This window comes from Ambystoma mexicanum, chromosome 1q, assembly GCF_040938575.1.
Source record: "Ambystoma mexicanum isolate Mex_15411 chromosome 1q, UKY_AmexF1_1, whole genome shotgun sequence".
Taxonomy (NCBI): domain Eukaryota; kingdom Metazoa; phylum Chordata; class Amphibia; order Caudata; family Ambystomatidae; genus Ambystoma; species Ambystoma mexicanum.
This window is the reverse complement of record NC_090922.1, coordinates 254,222,990-254,248,229: the sequence shown is the minus strand read 5'-3', so window position 1 is coordinate 254,248,229 and position 25,240 is coordinate 254,222,990. Positions and strand designations below refer to the sequence as shown.

Genomic DNA, 25,240 nt, shown 5'->3' with positions numbered 1-25,240 from the left:
CCTTGACCTGGGCCACGCCCCTCGTTAATTCCGGCGATACTCTTCTGGATGACTATGATGGCTTAATACAAGCCCTTAAGACCATGTTTGACCGTCCAGAGCAGGTCTATAGTGCCCAAGAACGCCTGTTAGACTTCCAGCAAGGATCCCAGGATATGCTCACCTATGTTACCCGATTCAAGCAATTAGTCAAGGAAGCTGATTGGTCCCCGGAGGCGAGTTTTACCCTTTTCAGGAGAGGACTGAATGAGGAGATTAAGGATGAGTTGTCCAGAGTGGCTCGCCCAAACTCATTTCAGGCACTAATGGACCTTGCCTTGCAAATAGAATTCCGTATCCAGGAAAGGAAGGCAGAGAAGAAGAAAGCCAGAGCTAATCCTCCGAAGCTGTCTTTCGAGAATGCCACCAAGACGGACACAAACCCAGGCTCAGTCTCTGAACCTGAACCCATGCAGATAGGAGCCTTCCGTGGACCTATATCCCCGCAAGAAAGAATGAGAAGGATTCATACGGGGTTGTGCATGTATTGTGCCTCAGACAAACACTTGGTTAGGGAGTGTCCTCTAGCCCCTCCTCGGCCTTTGGGAAACGCCAGCTCCCGATCCTAGATGGAGCAGAGCTTCGGGAGAGAGATGTTTGCTCCACATCAATTCCATCCTTGAACTCTCCTGGACAAAACAATTTGGTGATACTACAGGCCTTCCTGTCGCCCTCCAAGAATAAGACCTATCCCATTCTGGCCTTGGTGCACTGCGGAGCTATGGGAATCTTCATTGATCAAGACTGGGTTGTTAGTCATCATATTCCGTACGAGACACGAAGCACCATGCAGCCGGTGGAAGCAATCGACGGAAGACCCCTCTCTTCAGGACCCATAAACCTGCAGACAAAAGAGATCCAACTTTCCATAAACCATCACCAAGAGCGGATTACATTCGACATCATTAAGTCAGCCCATTACCACATGGTATTGGGCATGCCCTGGTTACAAAAGCACAATCCATATATCAATTGGACAGCCGGATCACTATTCCAAGGCTCAGAGTTTTGCATGTCCCACTGTCTATCCCTGGATCCCTCCTCGACACCTCCTAAAGAAACACTAAGAGACCAAAAAACACCACTCATGGTTTCCAATATCATACCTTTCCCAGTGGCCTATCAGGGATATGCTGATGTATTTTCAACTGCCATAGTCCAGGCCTTACCCCCTCACAGACCTGAAGACTGTGCCATAGTTACAGATCCCTCAGCAGTGATTCCCTTCAGCAGAATGTTCATTCTTTCTGAACCTGAGAAAAAGGCCCTCCGAGAATACCTGGACACCAATCTTGAAAACGGCATCATAAGACCCTCAAAATCTCCAGCGGGTGCTTTGTTGTTCTTCGTTCCCAAGAAGGACACCAAGGAACTCAGACCTTGCCTCGACTATCGTGGCTTAAATCAATGCAACCTCAAAGATCGGCACCCACTGCCCTTGATCTCGGATATCCTGGAAGCTGTGAGAGGCGCCGTAATATTCACAAAGCTGGATCTCCGGGGTGCCTACCATTTAATTCGTGTCCGGGAAGGAGACAAATGGAAACAGCCTTTAGAACACCCTCTGGTCACTGAATATCTAGTCATGCCCTTTGGGCTAGCTAATGCCCCCGCAGTTTTTCAACGTTTTATGGATAGGGTGTTTTCTGACATGTTATTCCTCTTCGTCATTGTCTATCTGGATGATATATTGATCTTTTCCAAGGATCCTCTAAAGCAGGCTTGTCCAACCTTTTTGAATGTGGGGCCGAAGCATTAACTTTTTGTCACCCAGTGGGCCGGCGAGCAAAAAGTCAACAACCTCACCCAAAGCAGTATATTAAAAAGCGATATTGTGTGACCTTTGACACAATAGCATCACAGGCAGTGATAGCCATGCAGTCCCAAGGATAGCTTTTGGTGTCATGGGCAGTGATCAAAGGTTAGTTGCTTGTGATTTCTTACAGTGTCTATGTGTTCATATTTTTCTGAAATAGTGGGGGCGACCGAGCGTAGCGAGGGAGCTACAAGGTTCTAGGGAATTTTTTTTCAAATATGGGGTTGAAATGGTGCATTTTACAGCAGAAAAGGTGACAAAAAAGCCATAAATGTACAATCAGTTCTAAAGGGGAACATGAAAATTCCATGTCACCAACAGCAGAAAAGAACATTTTACAACACAACACATTTTAATGATCAATGTGTCCACAGTGTAAGACAGCAATGTCACTGATGTAACACATTGTCATGCTGGTTGTACCCAAAATATGCCTCTGTAGCAACATGTCTATGCTGGCTGTTCCCAATTTAGGCCAGCATTGTCCTGTACAAAGCATGATTGATGCTGCCTGAGCATGTGCACTGTGCCCAATACATATGGCAGCTTATCTCTGTAATACACATTACTTCTGTGGTGATGAAAGAAGCATAATTCAATTCAACAGATAAAATGTGGAAAAGTGATCACCCAAAGGTGAACCTAATTGAAGAAACGCAATGTGAGCACAATCTAAAAGTATGCAACCTAGCAGGCAGAGTGCACACTTTACCTTTTCTTTCACCAATAAATCGGGGGAGAGCGCAAACGCAGTCCCCCACTACCAGAAATAATGCAGTCGTGTATCCCGCATTTGGGAACATAGCAGGGGTCAGCAAATCCGATGTGCAATGGGTAAGCCTCACCCTGGGAGATCTGCCCTTGAGATCACATTCTCCCCTGCCAGCTAAGTATGAGTTGCATGCAAGAGAGAAGGGGTTGGGTCAGTTCTGGGAAGCCCCACTAAGCGAGGGTGAGAAGGCAGGCCCTGACCCAGCCCCAACCCCCCAATCCCCGGAAGCTCTGAGCGTCTGCAGAGCTGCCTGTCCCGCGTGTAGGGGGAAGCTCCAGCAGGCAGAGCCCAGCAGAAGAGCAGATTGTAGCGCAGTTCCTTTCTCCCATCATGCGCTGCTCGGCCCGAGATTTGTATACATAGCAGGATGGCTCGAGCAGGCCTGTTGCAGTCTGCCCACTGGCCTGTCGGCACCAGACAGGCCCATGGCCATCCTGAGCATAGCTGCTCAGCGCTGGCCCCATTGACACCATCATAATCATCCTGGACCTCGACGCTCCACCACCCCTGAATCTCAGAGTTCTGCTCAATGACAATGCTGAAGCTTTGACATCTTTGCCGTAACCATATGTAGTGTTGTGTCAGCCGAGCCTGCACAGCGCCAAAGGCAAGTATTCCCTTGTCAGGGCCCAGAGGTCACTGAGTCTTCCAGTGCCATCCACTTGGCACGGCCTACTGTTCCCAGCGTTTTCTACCCGCAAATCAGCACCACTGCCAAACAGAACTGCATCATTGGGGCCCATCGCTGCTGCTCGCCGACTTGACCCCAGCCCAGCGCAAAGGCACCCATGCTTCTGGTATGATGCTGACAGCCTAGCTCTGCGGAGATCCGAAAGACAAGAACTAAGGTATTTTGGGAACATAGTACTATTGTTTTTTGTGTTGCAACTGTATCAGCTCACGCCTCTCCTGAAGGGTATAGGCTGCCCTCAGACTGCTCTACCAAAAGAGTGAAAATAAGTTATACCTGTTGGGCTTGCCTGTTTCACTTTTATGATTGAGATCACTGCATGGGTATTAAGCGTGTTATAAATAACCTATCATATCAGATCATATCATAGATCACAGATCAAGATCATAAGCAACTTCCAGAAACCTTGGCAGGTGGTCCACTGAGGCCCATTTGCAGGTTGCAGTGTGTTATTGGGGCACTACTAGGGTAACATATTGTGCTGTACATGTGGTATTCGCCATGCTTTGATACCCCACTGGCCACATCTAAAATGTCCAATGTACTTGGTATAATACATGGACATTTTCATCAATCCGCACTGTGCTTAGAGGTAAACGTAACTGAGCTCCCGCTGGTCTTCTTTGTCTCGAGACGAGGAAAAAAAGCACTGCAAAGGTTACGTTTCTCAGCTTCCACTCGTATTTTCTCCAGAGGTGCAGCAACTATTCGAAGTGTACTCCGATCCATTTTGTGAACAAACTCAATCCACTAACAAACGAAAACTTTGGTTCCCATTGATTTGGATTTTGTTTCCTTTCTATACATTTCTGGACAGTATTTTTGAAAGGTTGTTCTTGAGTGTGTAGATTATTTGCTAGTGCCCACTTTTGAGGATGGCAATTTCGACAAAACATTTTTTTGCCGCATTTTTTTACCAAAAAAATATAGATAGTAATTTTGGGTAAGGTATATCGAAAGTGAGGGTGCAGGGGTTCTGCCACCGGTTTTTGTGGTAAAAAAAGCAATAAAATTGACCCAAATGAATGTGGCAAAATTGGCATTCACCATAAAAAATGCAGAGAAAGTTTATTGATACGATTATGTATGTGTCCACAGGTCAATCACAGCATGGCTGGGATTTGTAAGGGGGCCATGGTGATTGAATCGGGTTTACTGGTGAAAGGATGGTGATCCAGCACAGAGCGGCTCCTTTTGTGCCAATGTTTCCAAGTCTCCCCCCAAAAATATTGTGACTGATGATGCCGATAGCAGTCTAGTAGATTGAGTGTGCGCTCAGAATTCTCATTCATCTTGTTCTTTTATGTGTCCCAAATAGAGCACAGAGTAGCTTTGCGCACAGGCACATTTAAATAAAAAAAAAAAAACATTTTTTTTTTTTTTAATCAAGCGTTGTCCAACATACAACCTCGCAGGCCACATAAAATGGCTTGGCGGGCCGCATTGTGGCCCGCGGGCCGTATGTTGGACAACCTTGCTCTAAAGCATGAAGAACATGTAAAGGCAGTATTACAACGACTCCGTGAACACAAACTTTTAGCCAAACCCGAAAAATGCTTGTTTCACGTTACTTCTGTTCACTACCTTTGATTCATCCTTAGCCCAGAAGAATTGGTAAGGATCCTTCAAAGGTAAAAGCCATACTGGCTTGGCTCGCTCCCACATCTGTGAAACAAGTTCAATCCTTCCTGTGGCTTGCCAACTTCTACCGGAAGTTCATTTCTACCTTTTCCGAGATCGTTCAGCCGATCGTTGCTCTCTTGAAGAAAGACACCCCCTTTATTTGGTCTACACCGCAAGATAAAGCATTCCAACGATTGAAGACAGAGTTCACGCAAGCCCCCATCCTGGCCCAACCCGACATAAATCGCTCATTCCTAGTGGAAACCGATGCCTCTAACTACGCCATAGGAGCGGTCTTGAAACAGGTACTTGAGGATAAACTGGAACACCCCATTGCTTACCTCTCACGAACCCCGACTCCCAGTGAGACACACTATTCCGTCCTGGAAAAGGAACTGTTAGCCATCCGTCAAGCCTTCACTGAATGGCGACATCTACTTCTGGGTGCTAGATATCCAGTTCAGGTCCGCATGGACCATCGGAATCTTCAAATTCTACAGTCGTTGGAGTGCAGGAACAGTCGTCAGGAGCGTTGGGCCTACTTCTTTGCCCAGTACCAAAATCCCAAATCACTCATGTTCCCGGATCACAAAACATGATTGCTGACGCCTTATCTCGACGTCCTGACTATGTAACCACTGAAGACAAGGCCTATCCTAAGATGTTTCCCCACACGATCTTTGTAGCTCAAGCAGTCAACCTCCTGGAAGAAATCTGAGTGCAAACCCAATCCTCTGACCTCTGGAAGGATACTTTAAGGAAGAATTCATGGAACCTAAGAGTTAAAGAAGGATATGTATTCAAGGACAATGCACTGGTCATTCCTACACAGAAATTACAACAAACAATGATAAACCTCTGCCATGATACCCTTCACTCCGGACATCGTGGCATAACTAACACCCTCTGTCTTATACAAAGACAGTATTGGTAGCCTGGAATGAAGACCGACGTACAACAGTACATCAAAGCTTTTGCTGTCTGCAGTCAAAACAAACATGATAACAAGAGACCGGCAGGTCTTCTACTACAACCTTTACTGCCAACAAGACCATGGGAATTCATTGCTACAGACTCCATTGTGGAATTACCACCTTCCCGAGGATACACGACCATCATGGTAACCATAGACTTGTTCACTCATATGGCTCATTTTACACCCCTGTGTAAGCTGCCATCCTCGTCTGAGCTTGCTGGAATCTTCCTGGAACACATATTTCGTTTACATGGACTTCCTTCCAAGATCATCTCTGATCGAGGACCTCAATACGTCTCTCAATTCTGGAAACATCTCTGTCGCATTTTCGGAATCCAACGTGCCTTTTCGTCTGGTTATCATCCCCAAACCAATGGGGCCACAGAACGTGCTAATCAGACCCTGGAACAGTATCTTCGATGTTTCGCCACCAAGGTTCGAGATGACTGGTCGCTCCCAATACCCGTGGCTGAATTCGCCTACAACAATTCCAACCATTCAGCACTTAAGACCAGTCCTTTTTTTTGTAGCCAAGGTTTCCATCCATCGGTTCTACCCTCTGTTCTCCCTCATCCTACACCAGTACCTACTGTCGACTCCTAGATATAAACCCTCATCAACGTTAACCAAGAGGCCAAAGAAAACTTAGAGAGGGCCAGAACACAGACTAAGAGGTATGCGGATTCCAAAAGAAGACCAGGTCCTTCTTATGCTATCGGTGATCAAGTCTGGTTGTCTTCGAAATTACTACTCCGGCATCTACGGCCAAACAAGTTGGCCCCTCGGTACTATGGTCCATTTTCCATCAAGGAAATTATCAATCCAGTTTCATACCGGATTAGACTACCAGACTCTTGGAAGAGAATTCACCCAGTATTCCACACATCCTTATTAAAAACCTACAACCAATCCTCCCGGAAATCCTGCCGACCTCCTCCTCTATTGGTCGACAACCAATTGGAGTATGAAGTATCCCGAATATGTGATTCCAGGTATAAACGGGGTCAGCTTCAATAGCTGGTTGAATGGAAAGGATATCCTCCTAGTGAAAGAACCTGGGAACCACTTCCTAATCTCAAGTCCCCTCGACTACTCAGAAGATTTCACCTTATACACCCGGGCAAACCTGGTGGAACAGGGTTTCGGAGGAGGCTCTGGACTTCCTGGTCCTTTTCGCGACGTAGCCTGTATAAATTATTTCTTCCAACATGGCCGTATCACATGACACGCCTCGCACCAGCCTTCATGGCGGATGTTGTACGTCCCATAAATGTGCCACGCCCCGCGCATCTCAATGCTATTGCGAAGTAGCGACCAGACGTGTGCTCTATAGCGACCAGACGTGTGCTCTGTAGCTCGCGGTATTGTATCCTTGCTTATTCCTGCTACCCCATCCTGGTCCCTTTCCTTCCTTTCTTGGTTCCTGGACTTGTGTGCTTGTTGCGCACCCTGTTACTTTCCCGGACTCCTGGATCCCTGCATCCCGGAACCTTGAACGCACGCTGGAGTCGGAAGAGACTCGTGCAGCCTTATTCAAGACTCGATCAGTTCGCAAGAAGGCATCAACCAAGAAATCCAGCAAAGATCGAACTCCGGTGAGAAGGGGGGGAACTCCTTGACAAAAACAGGGCGTCTTCACCACAAATACTGTCGCAGAGTCGTGGAGTCAATCTTTTCTTTGACACATATTTTCATGACGGTTTAGGCTTTGTACCGTTATACTCCATTGAACTGCGACAAGTAATTCTTATACTTATTAAGAGTGGTCCATATTGGAACTTACTAGTTGACCCGCAGGTATTACAAGGAGTTGCCGACAGACCAGTTCTGTTTAAAACCAACCCTTTCTGCAGTAGAAATGTGGTCTTCCCAGGACATTTGGTGAACTTGGAATTTTGTCTACTTTTCAGAAATGTATGCCTTTCTGTGTTCCCATTGAGCTTTTCTACCCTCCTCTTCCATTCCGTCCAAGCATGCCCCATAAAAAAGGGAACAATCGCCTACCTCTCACAAAACTGATGGTAACCTTATGAAATATATGTTATTTTGTTTCCACTCAACCTGTTCCCGAAAGCTTGGAAAATGGCAAATTAGGAACTGCAAACCATTTGATCCTAGCTCTTACAAGAAAAAAACCATAGGCTTCTTTGTACATCATTTTATTGGCATTTTCTGAAAAAACACATTTTTGTTACTTTCTCACACCCCCCTACAGCAAACGACTAGTCCTTGGTGGTGTTATGACTGCCTACCGTCCTCATTGGACCCCCAAATAAACAACAATATATAATCAGTATTTTTTCAGTAAACATTTTTTGCTAACATTTGTTTTATTTTTAAATTTGTTAATATCACATGGAACCAAATCACAATTATAAGTAAACCATGATTTAAGCTGGCAATAGTTTGCTGTGGTTATTTGTTTTCTCTTTTTTGTTATATTTAGTTATGTCTATGTTATGTAATGTCTTATGCTAAGGATTGCTCTATAGTGTTTTCTATTACAGCTTGGACCTTCAAATAACAGAGTATAAATGCATTACCAATGTTGAGAAAACCACTATAGTTGAAATCATAGTATGGCAAATGAAACCTTGGTTTTGGAACTGGCAGTACTGGGTCAGCACCTGTCATTAGCTGTTTGGCAATAGAACTGCTGACATTGAATTTCAAAACCTGGGCACCTGGAGGTGTCACATGACCGGGACTGTCAGACAATGAAGGATCAAGGGTATGTGTCAAGGGTATGTGTAGCTAATGGAAAAGCACTAGAGCGTTTAGAAGGGACGTCACTCGACTGATCTTTATAGAAGGTTTGAGATGCATTGATGGGTGTGCCGTTGACACCTATATCGGAAACAAATTGCCATCGGCATCAAAGATGGGCTGGTTCAGACTGACACAGCCCTTATTTTCTTCTCTCCCTGGGTTTCATTGTTAATCTGTCATGGCCTGCTTGGTCTATATAGGTGTTCAGGGGCAGAAGTTAGGTTGCGTTTTGAAAGTATAAGGGCGTATAATATCTGATGCTATTGTGTTGCAATGCTAGAAACTATCTCTGTCAACACTACTCTTTAAAGTATGTTGTGTGGGCCTTGTTCCGCCATCATTGCTTACCGCTCCTCCATTTGCAATTCCAAAAGACCTCACACCATTGTTTAATGTCTTTCTGTTTTGAATCTTAGCTTAGAACTCCAATTTTAACCAAGAGTGAAGTGTAGTAATATTGACAAACAAAATTGTTTCAGTATGTAAAAAGTATTTTTAATTCAAGTAGTGGCTCCAATATTAGCAGAGACGACTGGTGTAGTGACATTACAGTTGCCGTAGTCTGAAGAGTGTTCAGGCATAGTGTGGATTGCTATGTCAGTAAATATGTCACGGCTGGACCACATTTTTTTGGGGGACACATGGGGCACATCATTACATTTGTAACAGGGGCTTGTCTGAATCAGTCTATCAACCCCAAGGGCAATTGTCTATAGTTGAGGGCGCTCCGTTATGCATCCGTACTGTTGTATACCTCTGTAAAGCGCTCTGTTGCTTCTCAAAGCTGGGTCTGAGCTCAATAACTACAATAATAATAATAATAATAATAATGCTATACTTTACATACAAACACATGTACAATGAACATGCACATTTGTCAGATATGTCAAACATACATTCTATGTGTGTCCACTTGTCAGGCCGTATTGGAAAATATCCAGACCCTTATTGCTTCTATGCTCTTAATGCACTCACGCTGGCTGTGATGTCGGGGCCAGTATATACAGAGCTGACGTGAACCATGACCTCAGTACCGCATTTATCCTTAGCACTCAGATCCTAATGGACTGCAGAACAGTGAAGCTGTAGAAACTATCTGCCAATTAGGACATGTTGGGAGAGAGATTAGGAATTTGTGGGAGGAACATTCTTTAGAAAGAACATTACTGAGAGGTAAATACATTGTTCTTCTAATTCATCCCTTCCTCCCACAGATTCCTCATCTATACTGGACATCCATAGCGGTACTGTAGGAGGGAAAAGAAGGAGAGGACACCACCTGAAAACTCTATAGGACTGCTCTACCACAGCGAGCTTCCTGCCCTGAAAGGTAATCCGAGCAGTAATGTTTGGCAAACATGTGCAGTGATACCCAAGTAGCTTCTTAGCAAATGTCCAAGAGAGGGACCCCCCCCCTTCTCTGGAAGGTAGCGGCAGCAGCCACGTCTTTAGTAGAATGAGCCAAGAGACCCTGAGGAACATCTTTCCCAAACAAATTGTAGCATTCCAAGGTAAAGAGGATGATTCCCCTTCAAAGACTCTTTAGTCGCATCCAGGCCAGCACGGGCACCAGCATAACACACAAACAGCTGGTCATCTTTCCTGACGACCCTCGTCCAAGAGCCATAATAGTTGATGCCCTGCACAGGGTCCAGCTGATGGAAATCGCTCCTCAGCCTTGGAGCGTTGAGGTGGAGAAAAAAACCACAAGAAGATGGGTCATTTGTGAGAGATGGAAATCCGAGACCACCTTTGGAAGGAAAGGCGATTTCATTCTCGATGTCACCTTCTCTGTGGAAAAAACAAGTATGGATGTTTAACAGATAACGCCTGGAGCTTACTCACCAGTCTCGCGGATGTGATGGCTCACCATAAAATCACACTAAGGGTAAGCAATCTTAATGAACAAGAATGCAGGAGTTCAAACAGAGCGCCTATTAAGTCGTCAAACCTAAATTAAAATCCTACCTAGAAACAACAAACTGCCATGAGGGAAACTGGTTGATGAATCCCCTCAAAAACTGCATAAAAGGTGGGGATCGTGAAGAAAGAGCCCTGTTCAGGAGTCCTTTTAAATACCAAAATGGCAGCCATGTACTACTTTACAGTGCCACTTTGTAGGCACGTCTTAACCAACAAATCAGAACATCCAAAACAGAAAAGGTAGGACAGGTGAATGAGTCCAGATCCCTCTCCTAACACCAAGACAACAATTTACACCACCTGCAGACATAGTGGCTGGCACCAAGTTGAAAGGAGCACTCCAGGACACTGTCTAAAAAATCTCACTCTTTGTACATCGACCTCTCAGCAGCCAAACATGAAGTTTCAAGCTGATAAGGTTCAGTTGAAGGACCCTCCCTACAATTTGCAAGAGCAAACCCATTCTCAATAGGAGGCACCAGTGAGTGCAGATGAGAATGCCCAGAAGCTGAGGGTACCACGATCTCCGGGCCCAGTATGGAGCAAACAAAATCAATGTGAACCCGAACTGCACAGCTATGTGACAAGTAGCGGTATGACAGGGATCAGCAGAAATACGGTATCCCTACATATTATCCCAACCAAAAATATCGCCGTACATATGGTCGTTTGTCTTGCCATAGGCGATATTTTTGGGGGGAGGGTAATGTGTGGCAGTGGGGTTTGCGGGGGTGTCATCCGCACATTTAAAAATAATGCAGGGGTTGCGGGGGTGTCCCACGCAGGGTCCATGGCTCAATATCGCCACAAAAATATGGCGATATGTTTGTATCGCGATATATTAACACATGGAACCAGAAATAGATGGAGGAGATTGGAGTCCCACTCGACTGCCAATGCATCCCCCAGAGCTCCCTATCGAGGAAATTCCCTGGAACAGAACAAGTTGCACTTTCTGTTTACACTGGAGACAAAGAGTTCCAATTTAGGAGCCACTGACAAGGAGAAGATCTCCTCCAGAACTTCCTGGCACTTGTGGTTGTCTAAGGTCTGCCTGCTCAAAGCATCCGCTAGGACGTTCTCTGTCCTAGATAGATGGGACATTGTCAGAGACACACCGCTCTTCAGAGCCCAGAACCACAATTGCATTGCTTTCCTGCACAGAGATTAGGAGCACACAACACCAAGTTGGTTGAGGTAATGCATGGCCACTGTGTTGTCGGCCCGCACTGAGGAGAGGAAGGCAACCAAGGCCGGCCTGCTCACCTTCAATTCCAGCAAACTGTTGTGTTCTGGAGATTATATGGGAGACTAAAGTCCACTCACCATCAGAATAGCTGGTGAGTGCCCTACCCTTCCGCATCGATGACCACCATCAGTTGAGGCTAGGGTTGCCAAAAACGGCGCTCACTTTCAGCACGTGGGGGTCACGGAACAAAGAGACCTGCAAAATGTCTGACATTTTCCCCTGATACTGAGACCACGAACACTAAAGTGACCTCATGTGTAACCAGGCGTCCGGCACCACCAAAATGGAGATGCTATGAGATCATTTAAGTGCAGGCAGTCCAGTGCCGGATGCAGCTCCCGGATTGGAGGACATGAACCATCTAGAAGATGTTCGCCATTCAATCCTCAGGAGGGAAGGCCCTACCCAGAAGAGTCTCCAAGAATGCACTGATAAACCAGAAGGACTGGGACAGCGAAACATGGGACTTCTTGAATTCAGGGAGCAGCTCATACTGCATCAGGTTGCCCATGCGGTACAGATGTGAGGGCGACTTGTTAGGGAAGTGAGATTGGATGAGCCATTCTTCCAGGGAGGGTAATGCATGGATGCGTTACCTCCTGAGGAGAGTCCCAAGTACTGCAAGCAGTGAGCTGAAGATCCTGGAAACTGAAGAAAGGCCAAACAGCAGGACCTTGAATTGATAGCGGGAAGACCCTGCAATAAATATCAGATACTTCCTATACTTGAGATGGATCGGCACATGGAAGTAGGTGTCCCGAAGATCCAGGGACACCAGCTAGCCCTGCAGATTGACACCCTCGAGGATCTGAGCAAGGGTGACTATCCTGAACTTTCCTTTGCGCAGGTACAAGTTCAAGAGTCTCAGAGCCAGGATGGCACACAGGCCCCAGTCTTTCTTCAGAACCACAACATATCCGACTACCAGCCTCTGCCTCATTCCAAATGTGGTACAAGTTCTATGGACCCTTTTGCCAGAAGCTGAAAAACCCCCACCAACAGGAGAGGGTTCAGAGGTAAAGGGGATCAGGGCAACAGGGGCACTGAGCAAAGGGAGACAATAACCTTAATGCACAACCTGCAAGGCCCAGGCGTTGGATGTGCTACATTGCCATTCCTCGCCGTACAGAGAAATTCTCCCCCTAACAGGGATATGGTGTTGCAAGTCTCCTTCACACACGTTTTATACCTGGTGCAGAAGAGGGTAGTGCCGACTTGGCGATGCCTCCTCTCAGAGCTCCAGGGCCTCTTCCCTGGGGGAGGCAAGGGGATGGTAGCATAGTGGCCGCTATGGCCAGCGGTCCCCAGCCGCGCTGGCCAAGAGTTGAAAACACATGCTGTGTCAAGAACGGACTGCAAGATTTGGTGCGCAGCCTACCTGCCATCATTAACTAGGGTGCTGAATCCCTCTCTCATATCACTGGCCATCACGTTCTCAGCAGCATAAGATACCATTGTCCAGAGGCCAAAAGAAAATTTGGCCATGGCGCAAGCAGTATTCACCACCCCCATTGAGAGGCTACCTGAGATGAACACATTGTGTCCCCATGCATCCAGTCTATTGCTATCACTGTCAGGAGGAAAAGAGGGAAGTGGGGATGTCTTATGGTTTCTGTTGCAGCCAGAACCACCAAGCACTCCAGAGATCCATGAATGGAAAGGAAGGCTGAATCTGAGGGTGCCGGATGGTGCTTTTTAGCCAGGTCTCGGTCCACAGCAGGAACAGAGGCCATTTTTTCCCATGCAACTAACACCAGGACCTCTACTGCCGGGTTAAAAGGCAGTTACGTTTTCTCTTTGTGAGCCCCCACTGAGGATGTCCATAAATTCAAGTTGAACCTTCGGTCTGTTAAGAGCCTAAAAACCCCATTCTGTCAACCACCTCAAAAGGAGTTGTACAAATGGGCTTAGTTTAATGATCATTGGGATGAATGTATTTTTTTCAGTGTTTTGATAAGAAGAAAATGTAATGAAAAGAAGGGACAGCAGCTTCCTTTATTGGGCAGCAGAACATTGGATCCCATTAATACTGTAGTGTTGATATTAGGTTAAGTCATGTTGTGGATGTGTGATGGCCTTGGGACATGCTCAAGAATTCTCAATAGTTGGGGGGTGCAGATAATCATATTGGACTCCCTCCAACTGACAGTTTTGGGTGGATCAAAAATTAAGATCCTGCCATGTGCCAAAAACTTCTCTCAGAAATGAATCAAAACTCTTGTACGATTTGCTTCTCACACTCAAGTCCATATTCACTTAGTCGATCAACTCTATAGACGAAAGAAATACACAGACCTTAAAGTAATGCCCATGTACAGACTCTGGGCCAACGTCAATGGCATTGGCAAATATATAACATACACTAATGAGCTTTAGATATGCCTCCAATACGTCTTTACCATACTCCTTCCTTCCCAACACATTCTTACTCAGTTATTTTCTAGTTGCCAGTATTTTTCTTGACAAGGATCACAAACAGGATTTAACTCCAAACACTTATAGAAACTTCTAAAAAGAAAACCAACTCACCAATGCTGGAATCATCACTGCTTTTGTTCTCTTCTAGAGCCTGATCATCCAGAGCACAAGGCTCCTCTTGTCTTGTAATCCTCAGTAAAAGGTCAGGATTAATCGAAGAGTATCCTACAAAGAAAGACATATCCGGTGGTAATGCTACTAGAACAAGGATTTTTAAAAAAAGGTTATATTTATTTCAGTGTGTTTATAGTTTATACAAACTTTTCACACATTACATAAAATCAATCAACGTTAGTTTCAAAAACCGAATCCAATTAGAACCCAATTAATACTCTTTAAATACTTCATACAATACATAAATAATTTCAATAGGACTCCACCTAAAATATACAAATGTTAAAACATTGGCTTCATTACAAGTCTGGCGGTAACTGTGCCATTTTACCGGCACCTGGCTTGCCGGAAACACCGGGGCATTACAACCCCGGCGTTCCGGGAAGTCAGGCACTGGTAATTGTAAATCCCCGTTCCCATTGAGTCCCAAAGACTCAATGGCAATGGGGACCACGGGAGCACCGGCACTGTTAATAACGATGCTGGTGCTTCCATGAAACTCTGCAGACTGGTGCAATACGCCCACCCGCGAGGTTTGACCATGGCGGGCAGGACGGCACCCGCCCACATAGTTGTACTGTGCCGGTCTGGTAACAACGGTGCCGGTAGGCTTACCGGCACCGTTGTTACCGGACCGACAGTCGTAATGAGGCCTATTATTACATTCCTATAGCGGACTGCGGTTGTCTATATTAATAAATAAAAATCAAATGAAGTCTCCTAAAATGCTCATGAAAAGAAACACTTCAATCATCAGCAGAATAGTACACCTAGGTGTCTTATTAATAAGGTGTTCATACTTATATCACACTAAAAAAGCTTTTCAACTTTGTAACACAGATAGATAATGGTCAAGGTGGTTTATAGTCATGATATCGACTGAAAAAATGTCGAGTCATAAAATCGAAAAAAAATGTTGAAAAAATAAATCGAATTTCTTTTTTAATACGTTTTATAATCAAAATCGGGGGGGGGTTCCCCCCCATATAAATAAAAAAATAAAGAATTCGATTTTTTTTTCCACATTTTTATTGTAATTGGACATTTTATTTCCGATATTATGACTGACCACCGGTCAAGGTCAGAGACACATTGGTACCAGTCAAGCAACATGGCCAAATAGCATCGGTTTTGATACTTTCAGGGTAATAGGCAAACTCACCCAGGCTATTAACATACCATGGAGCAAGCACTGGACAGGAGGTTAAAACATGTCTGTTGGTTTCCGGAATGATCATGCTTTAACATATACAGCAGGTTCTCTGTTCTTTGGCTAAGCCCTTACATTCACTGCTAACCATCAATGGGCAATTTATTCATTCTTAACATCAAAAAAGTTCTGCTATGCTTGGGCGACGGAAACTAAATAAGGTGTCTTTGCGGGAAGTATGTTCCAGATTTACAAATGCTTGAAAAGATTTAGGTTTAGCTTGATGACAATACGAGGCACTCGAATCACTCGTCCTTTTTTGAGCAATCCGTTCCTTGGTATACCATAGCTTTTACTCCACTTAGCTACCCACTCCATTTCCTCAAAATATCTTTCAGTACGAGTTCGAAATTATCGAAACTGAAAATCCCTCTTTTTTAGTCATTGTACTAGAAACCAGCTATAAGAGTGGGCATTCTGGGTCAGTCATTATTTTTACAAACAACAAACCTCTACATATTGTACAGTTTGCGTGAATATAGATGAGCCCCAGCTCTATTCTAATAGCTTCTAGTAGTATACGTTTAAATACACCCAGTACTTATTACCGCACTTTATCCGCCAGATTATCAAGCCATTTTGTATGTGTGCCATAAGCGGCTTCCAAGCCCTACATGATAGCTGTCGTAAATAATTGCGTATATGCCAGAATAACCCCCCTGTAAACTAAATCCAGAAGCGTGTCTGGATTTCTTCTGCTGCAATAATACCTTGAATCCCCCACATCAAGCCACCATAAGGCCTGCCATTTCCCCTTTTCCCATTTTCCCACCAATTGATGGAAGCCAGCTGACGATCTGAATGTCACAAGTGCCTATTATGATCGTTTTTGTTTTGTCCTCCCTTTTCCCCCACCCTCTTGTCTTGTTGCACCTCGAAACACCAGTACATAAGCCATTATAAATACCCATTAAATGCATTTATTAATTCAATGAAATAAAAATAGCAACGATTTTCAATGCGGACATTAATGCAATGGCTTTCCTGGCTTTAATATCATGCAATGCTTTGCTCCCAGCTTTATCAGTTACTGTTAACCCTAGGAATACATATGATGAGACTATCTCCACCGTGCCCTGGTCTACTATCAGGCTAGCAGGTTTTCCTTATCTGGAACGATACCCATGTATATAGTCTTCCCAAAGTTAATCAATAGCTTGTTCTCATTAGCGTAGTAGCATAACTTCCCCACACTCCGCTTCAGTCCTACAAGAGTGTGATCAATTCCCACCACGTCGCCCGCGTAGGCCATCCAAGGTTTTGGACGATTACCCAGTTAGGGATGGAAGTTGTTTACCTTTGTCAGCTCTCCTTCCAGGTCTGCCAGGTAGAGATTAAACAGCATGGGGGCCAAGACTCATCCTTGCTTGACACCTCTTTCAGTCGGGATTTCCCTAGTTAACTCCCCATGCTGTTTACTCTCACCTGCACTCGAGTGTTTGTATGAAGCTGGATAATCCTAGATAGCAAACCCTCAGAGATCCCCATATCCCTCAACTTATTCTTGAGCTATGGCGTCTAAAGCAGACGAAAAATCAATGACCAGAATGTATAGCGGGGGAATATGCGCATGCCTTGCATTATAAATCAGAGAATTGAAAACAAGCATGCTATGCATAGTCGCAGACGCCGCACGAAATCCCGTTTTAAAGTCACTTAACACATGATTATGCTTAGCCCACACGTAAATAGAAGACTTTACTAGGCACATTCAAATGTTCCTTGCAAACATTTTTCAGAAAAGGTAGCAGGCGCCCCTCTCCCGAATGAACACATGGCATGATAACCTGTTCTGTGGGTTTTACCACAATGAGAGTATGCAGCCATCGCTTTTTGCTCACTGTACCTTTCACAGATGGGAAATTTTTCATTTGCATATCAGTCTTTGTCACGCCCACATGGGCAGTCCAGCACCAAAATGCTATGGTAATTCTCATCTGAACAAGAGTACCAACAGCAACCCCATACACGTGTTTGGGCCTCATCATGAGGTGGAGCTGTGCCTATTTGAGCGCAGTGAGCAGGGGGTCCACGTCTGGGTTCCCCCAGGTAACTCAGGGTGACCAACCCTAAGTCCCTTGCAACCATTTTTCAAAAAAGGTAGCAGGCGCCCCTCTCCCGAATGAACGTGGCATGATAACCTGTTCTGTGGGTTTTACCCACTATGAGAGTTTGCAGCCATCGCTTTTTGCTCGCTGTACCTTTCATAGATGGGAAATATCAATTTGCATATCAGTCTTTGTCCTGCCCACATGGGCAGTCCAGCACCGAAATCGGGGGTCGCAGAGTCTCACCCAGCGGGTAGTGGCGCCCAGCTCCCACCTCCTTGCTTTCCATAGTGTGCAGGTAACAAATCAGCCATACCATATGTGGTGTCCTTCACTGCATTTGCTCATGTCTGACGAAGGAAAAAAGAAATCTAGCTCCCAGCAGAGCAATCTGCCCCATTTGTCAGCTCGACCCACCAACATAGAGGGGTCACATTAAAGTATCAGTTCAAGCCGCAGTGGATGTTGTAGGCCAACAGCTTTCCATCGACAAGCAGGAGCTATTCCTTCAAAAGGGTAAACGTATTGCTCCCATGCCATCCTAGGGAACTAAGAGGTTGCACCTCTGCCATTTTGTGTCATATTAGCTCCTTCCAGCAGCATTCTATTGTGGTCCATCCACATGTTCACTGCCTACAGACTATCAAATAAATGTGTCTTACCACCATGCATCACTTTTAATCTAGCTGGTTACATGAGCATATATTTGAGACCCATGTGTTGTAACCCTGCCTTAGTGGGGACAAACGTATTCCTCTTCTTTTGCACCATATGATGCACCATAGGTGTGTAGTCAGTATATACAGCAATCTCAGAGTTACCATCCGTATTTTCCCACCTTCCCTAGAGAACTGCACCACCACCTCCCTGTCCCTGAAATTCAAAACTGTGGCGATAACAGGCCAGGAATACAAACCTGGGGGGGAATCTCCTCTCAAAGGATCGATGGACACTCTCAATCGCGAAACCCTGTGATAGTTTCTCAGGACCCACTTCCTGTAGTAGAAGGGTCTCATAGGTAGTAGGGTCCGCGCCTTCAATTCCTTCCGGCAGGCCAAGTACACCGATGTTGTTTCTGTGTGACCTGTCCTCTGTGCTCAGCATGCAGTTCAAGTGCAGCATTTTTCAACTCTAGAGTCGTCAGTCTTACTTCCAAATCCACTGCAGCTTCGCTGTAGCTGTCTCAGTCAGCAGTGTCTGTACACGTGACTCTCTTCGCAAACGAGCATACGTCTTGACGCAGAAGTTGTACGTCCACCTTCACTTGATCACTCCCATTTTCCAACGAGGTCCGTAAAGCGGAAATAGCTGTGTGTATTTTGCCTTCCTGAACATCTGATTGTGGCTCTTAGCGATCCGCGCCTTCCGGGGGCACAGTTGGGGTCGGATCTCGCTGCCTTTCCTGGTTCGTGAAGGATTCGATGATCACACCCTTGTTGATCAGTTTGGTGGATGGCATGGCGGAGTGAGTGTCCAGGGTGTAGGTCAGAACTCCCAGGTCAGTATCACAGATGATGGGGCAAATACGTTGCTAATGGAAAATGTCACAAAGAAAGGTCTGCTCCTTTCCAAATAGTAGCGTATGGAAGTAGTGCTACCGCAGCCACTGTAAAAAATTCAGTACAGTCTTCCAAGGGGGTAGTGCATATTCAGACACGAACTCCAGCCCTTCAGGATCAGACAAGGGTGGTAGACACAAGTAGTTTTCGCCCCTTTCGCTTCAGTAAGTGACTTCCAGGCAATAGTAAGGGTGGTATACAGTGTGTTCAGTAGTTGGGGTGCCTCAGCAGAATCTCCAGTATTATACACTTCCAGAACCACTTTGGGTGATATCAGAGTCCCTGTCAATCAATTCCAAAAGTCCCAATATGTATGAGGCTCCTGGTGCCTTTCAATGCGTACCTGCGTAGTAGGCCTTACAGTGCGTTTTGGACCCACCCAGGGAGCTCCAAGGATGACTGCTAGTCAATGAGAGCCTCTCAGCTTACAGTTCAATATTGTCTGATCCTCTCATTCAAGCAGCGTTAGTGTAATAACTTCGTTCATGTACACTTTAATACGTGTCCATCAGTGTTGCATACAATTCCAATGCTATAAACGTACCCCAGAGAGTGCTCCAGCCGATCCTGTATGCATCTCCTGGGGCCCAACCTATACACCCCTGCGCCAGTCTCTGTTAGCCCTTCCGGCCTGAGGAATGTCAACACAGGGAATAATTCCAATAAATTACACTAACCTGATTGAAACTGGTTGGTCTGGAAGCAGAAAGAGCAGCTGACAAGAATCGCCCCGAGGTCCCTGCTCCTCCCCTCACCCGGAACTCAGAACCAGCGAGGAAGGAGCACGAACCCCAGGGAAAACCTCTGGGGAAGAAAACCCTGGGAGGCGATGATGACCGGAGCTTCGGATGGGAAACTTCTAGTGAATGGGATCCTGGGAAGTCCGTAGCTTGCAGTCCTCTGAAGAGAGAAATGACAGGTAAGTATGAGGAAAAGGTAAGTGTTAGAAAATAGAAGGAAGGATGTTCAGAAGCTTACGGGAGGCCCCAAGATGAATTCGGATCCTATCAGTGAAATGGCTCTTATCGAGGTAAGATGGCGAGTGCGAGAGCAGTCCTGAATCCTCCTGAATGGTCTGAGAGAGGAAAAGTGGTAAGTAAAGAAGAAACAAGAACAAGGGGAAAGAAAGTTCCTCCGAACTGAAAGAGAGAAGACTAACTGCAGTTAGCCACACGGGGAATGCGAAGCAGATTGAATGGGATACTACGGGAAGCGGACCGGGGAGTGAAAGCAAACCCGGAAGTAAAGACGCCTTCAGAAGCACTCCCGAAAGCCCACACGGAATGGAAATTCTAAGGAGAGAGTAAGGGAGAATAGATCGGGTTAGATTGCAATCGGTTCTTGACAGAAGGAAAAGAGCCTAGTTTTCGAACTTACGGAGCGTCTATCACAGTAGCGACGCATTGCAAAGACCGTCTCCGATCCTTAAATATGATCATGTGATTCGTCGTCACCCTCTGCTGGAAGCGTGGCGACATCATGTGACTCGTGGCAGTCGTCCTTGGAAAACGTGAAACAACTAGACTGCTAATGCCTGAATACTTCACCCTTCCTATTCTTGGTACTACATCAGGACGAATCGATCCACATATTCATTTCTGATGCAACCAAGTCCAACGTCGGAAAAGTGTAACAGTCTCCATTCCAAGAATCCTGCCTCTGCTATGCTTCTCAGCGTCGCAAGGATCCCTGAACCGCACCGGTGCTCCCAGGCAGCAATCACAAGGGCGGCAGAATGATGCACTTCTCAGATGTTCAGGCCACCTCATTAAGCCAGGGGGAGAAGTGCCCGGGGCCGCATCCTAATCTGCCGGAGCACGGTCTTCATTAGTATAGTCTCTGCATTCTGTTAGCCCTTCCGTACCAGCACCAGCATTCCTCACACCGGTCTCTGGCACCATCCAGGGTCCCTGGCCCACTTAGCAGTCGGTGGCTGTGTGGCATGCACACCGCCAACCAGAGCCAGTCAACGTTCACGCTCAGTCCGGATCTGCAGCTTTAATCCGAGGCAGCAAACAGGCGCTGGAGCTTCCACATTGCCGGCGCGGCCGCCATATTGTGTCCCAGCGACCAGTTCTTCGCTGTGGGATTATCTCAGCCTTCCCGGACCAGATTTGAGTCAGAGCGGGGCCAGGCAAGAAGCAGCAGATGTCAGGAGTCAGTGCTGATGTGTCAACAGCCTGCAGCCCCACCACACCTGCGCATGAAGGATCTTTCACAGGATCTGGGTGAGAGCTCAGACAGAACATGTCTCTCTACATGAGCTCTGGCCACGCCCTCCAGCGCCAAAGTATCAATATGATGTGCGGCAGCTTCTACCAGGTCTTGAGCCAGAACTCTGTCATCTGATAAACTGATTTTTAAATGTTCGAGTTTGTCTTGGGGAATGACCTGTTTGAATTCTGAAAGCTCCGTTCAGAGTTTTAGGTTTGGCGCAGCCAGCACTGCTTCTGTATTTGCTGGGCGGAAATGGAGGGCCGCATCTGTAAAGACCTTCTTTTCAACCTCTTCTAAACTCTTATCTTCCATTGACAAGACTAGTGATGCCGAGGAAGATGATGGAAAAGGATTGGAATGGAGGGTTGCCTTTGCCACGACTGTAGAAGATAGGAGGAGACATGTGGTTAGGGGAATTTCCTGAGACACTTGAAGCCTGCATCGAGCAGCTATCTATTTGTTTATGTGTGAGCCCGTGTGTGGCTTCTCCCACACTTTCCGGGTTTCAGCCAAAATGTCCTTTTGAAGGAAAAGGCCAGATCATTCCTGAGTCTCCAAGCTCAGGCTCAGGAACATGCTCCACCGGAGGTGAAGGGGTGGAGGTGGAACTTCCATTGTTTCAGAGGTTTCAGTGGTTTTGGGGAAAACACCCCTGAAGACGTCCTTAAGAAGGACTTCATCGGGTATGAGTGCATCAGGTTTTGGAAACAGCAGAAAAAAGCCTCTTCCGAAGATGGTCTTGGCTGTGGAGTCGGAACCGGTCTGTCAAACGGATTATGTCACCACAATTCCGTCGACATCGGCTGCCAAAAGAGTCACTCCATCCACAGATCAACGTAGTGTAACGGTGCCGATGTAGGAGAACGCGGTATTGTAGGTGGAGAAGCATTCTCGGATTCCAATCCTGTGAAGAATCTGAGGATGTCATCCCTTCTCCTCTAGGGGGAGACCTTTCCCAGGGGTCCAGGGCGGTGCGCAAACAGTACAATAATCCCCCTCAGGTGGTGCACAGCGGGAGGATCACCTGGGAAGGAAAGCCCCTTATGGCACTAGGGAAGATCCACTTCAGGAGACACAGTATGACCCTGCTGAAAGTCTGTCAACCCCTTTTCAGGAATTCAATTCCCCTCTTATCTGCCCTGATAGAACTGATTTGTTTTATTGTGAAACCAATCCAACTAGTTCATTCATGCAGAGTAAAGAGCTAACCAATATTGACATTGACTTATTACTTCTGAAACCATGTACTGAAACGAGGAAGAGAACCGCCAGATTGAAGATCACTCGGGTAAACCATAGTGAGCAGTCTAGTTCTATAACAAATCTGATTGGTTCAGAACAACTCCCCTACCCAACGCAGGAGTTTAAAATGTAGTACAGCTGAGAGCCAGAGGAGAACCCCTCTGGGTAGCGGTGACTGGGGAATCAATGCTGTCAACTGGAAAACAGTGCTCGCAGACGGAAGACCGATACAGGGACCAAACGCTGTTTTACGGCAAAGGAGAGAGAGAACGAACGTAGGCTGAGAGCTTGCTACTCTGAAGTTCACTTACCGAATATACAGGAGCGTCTTACCGTGTCCACAGCAATGCCAAAGTGAGAGCGGACCACTAAAAGAAAGCGGGAAGCTGCAGACAAACAACCAAACCGAGACCAAGTCCAAAGGCTACCAGAGCCTTGAGACGGAATCCTGCCGCCGAGAAGACCGAAAACAAAGGTACGCAGGCTGGTGAGGATTGAAAGGCGGTCCGGGGAAACCGGGTGAAGCACAGAAAGGACAGAATGAGGGTCAGAAAGTATTGTGGACTAATACACCAAAAGAAATATGGAGAAGCAACAGGGCAGATACCCCAGTCATGAAAAAATACATGGCAAGTGAAGTCTTGGGATCCGCACCCATATAAAGTAGAAGAAATAAGAGATTCAGAGACTCCATGTGAAAGCAAGATTGGAAACAGGAAACACAATATTTGGCAGGAGAGTAAACCAAATGAACCAAAGGTTCCATTGCAAGCCTGGGACCCGCACCCAAAGGAGAGACCACAGATAAAAGGGTCTGGGACCCTAAGGCTAATCAGAGGATAATCAGAAATAACAGTGGCTGGAACCCTTTACCAGAAAGACAATATATGGAACACCTGGCTCTTGGCAGGAAAGTATACCAAGACCCCTCAAGTATTGTGAGTCTGGGATTCAAATCCACAAACAAAGTTGGAACCAAAGGGGCTTAAAACCCTAGAACTGAGAAACATGTTGTAGTTTTGAACAAACCTTGGTGTTTTGTTTGAGGAGAGACTGGAAAGACAGTTGTCCTTTTCAAGTCGCGGGGTAAGGAGCAACTCTCCCCCACCCCCTTCCAGACTGTAAGGATTTCTCCCAAAGGATGCATACGGCAAAGATTTGGGCCTGGTATCCGCACCTGATGCAACTGAAGGCACCAACAAAATGGGCGACGTTGTTGGCACTGGTGGGGCCACCATTTTGAGACTGTCTGTGGTGAGATGCGTCAAAGATCTGTCAGAGGCCATGGTGGGTTTGGCCAATATTTTATTTAGGAGTCTTTGATGATTCTTTAGCCCTTTTTGAGGGATCCTCGGCAAAGCCAGTAGAAGTGGACTTTGGATGAGCCTCTGTCCTTTTTGCTCCCTCAGACTGGTCGGTACAAAGTTTAGCCCCTTTGAGTGAAACCTCAGAAATCAATCTGGTCAATCTGGTTTTATTAGCCCTGGAGCGAAGATACACGGCTTTGCTGAGGGATTTATTAGCCCCTTTCTGGTGAACCTTGGAAGTGACCACGGTACCTTAAGCGCCGAGAGGGAGAACCTCAGAGGAAACTCTGGTTTCCAGCTTAGATCCCAAATTGGATACCTCAGGGTGAGCCCTGGTGATGCTAGAGTCTGTACGACTCCTCCCTCAACTGGATGACCCTGGGCAGGAGTCAACCAGGCAGGTTGCTCTGAAAAGGAAGGTACTCACCGGGCAATTTCATCTCGATGAATTCTCATAAGTGGACCGGAGGAGCACAATGGAAGACCTCCATTCACGTGATAAGCCTTCTTTCGAGTTAGAGGACCGAGAGGGAGTAGCAGTAGATAAATGCATTCCAGTGTTGGTTGACACTCCTAGACACTTGAGGCAAAGATTGTGAGGGTCTGCCGCTGAGTAATTACATCCGCAAGAAACACACGAGGTGAAGCCCTTACGCTCCGCCATAGGAAAAGAAAACGACTGCCGTACCAAAGCAGGAAGACAAATTGAAGGACAAAAAGCAGGGTAAGAAAAAATCCTGGCGTAGCCAAGTCCATCCGTTCCTGACCGTGTGGAGGAAAGGACTGAAGGCCAATGGGCTGGGCAGGGCTCAGCAAGGCGGGACTAAAGCCACAGGCACTGCGAACCCATAGAAATAGAAAAGGGACAATATTTGTTTATGCTGTCAAAAAGTGCTCTGGTCCCATCCCGAAGGACAGAATATCCCACAAGTATGGAGGAAAGGGGGCAGGATGTAGGAGTAAGGCGATTCACAAAAAAGGCTGTGGGTGTCACTGAAGACATTAGTAGCCTCTAAAGCGAACTTTAGTTAGATGATGACGATGTTATTAGTAGCCTCTAAAGAGAACTCTAGATGATGACAATGTTATTTAAATCATGCCTCAAAAAGACAGGGTAACAAATTAGACAAGAAATGGAAGCACATGATTTTATTAGTCCTCAATTTAATTTCCTTTCATATCGCTTAATGGGCACTTTGTTTCTGGT

The 25,240-nt window shown here is 46.2% G+C and overlaps 1 protein-coding gene and 1 non-coding gene across 7 annotated transcripts in view; both read right to left on the bottom strand.

The window, feature by feature from the left end:
• LOC138527196 (zinc finger protein 334-like) overlaps positions 1-25,240 on the bottom strand; it is a 445,682-nt gene that overhangs the window by 281,607 nt on the left and 138,835 nt on the right. For all 6 annotated transcript variants that reach the window (XM_069638318.1, XM_069638311.1, XM_069638308.1 and 3 more), the window contains exon 4: positions 14,388-14,501. In XM_069638318.1, coding sequence (XP_069494419.1) covers positions 14,388-14,501 — 114 coding nt within the window. The remainder of the gene's footprint in view (positions 1-14,387; positions 14,502-25,240) is intronic.
• On the bottom strand, positions 2,588-2,749 carry LOC138565531 (U1 spliceosomal RNA). Its single transcript, XR_011301375.1, has one exon. It is a non-coding gene; the product is annotated as a U1 spliceosomal RNA (small nuclear RNA).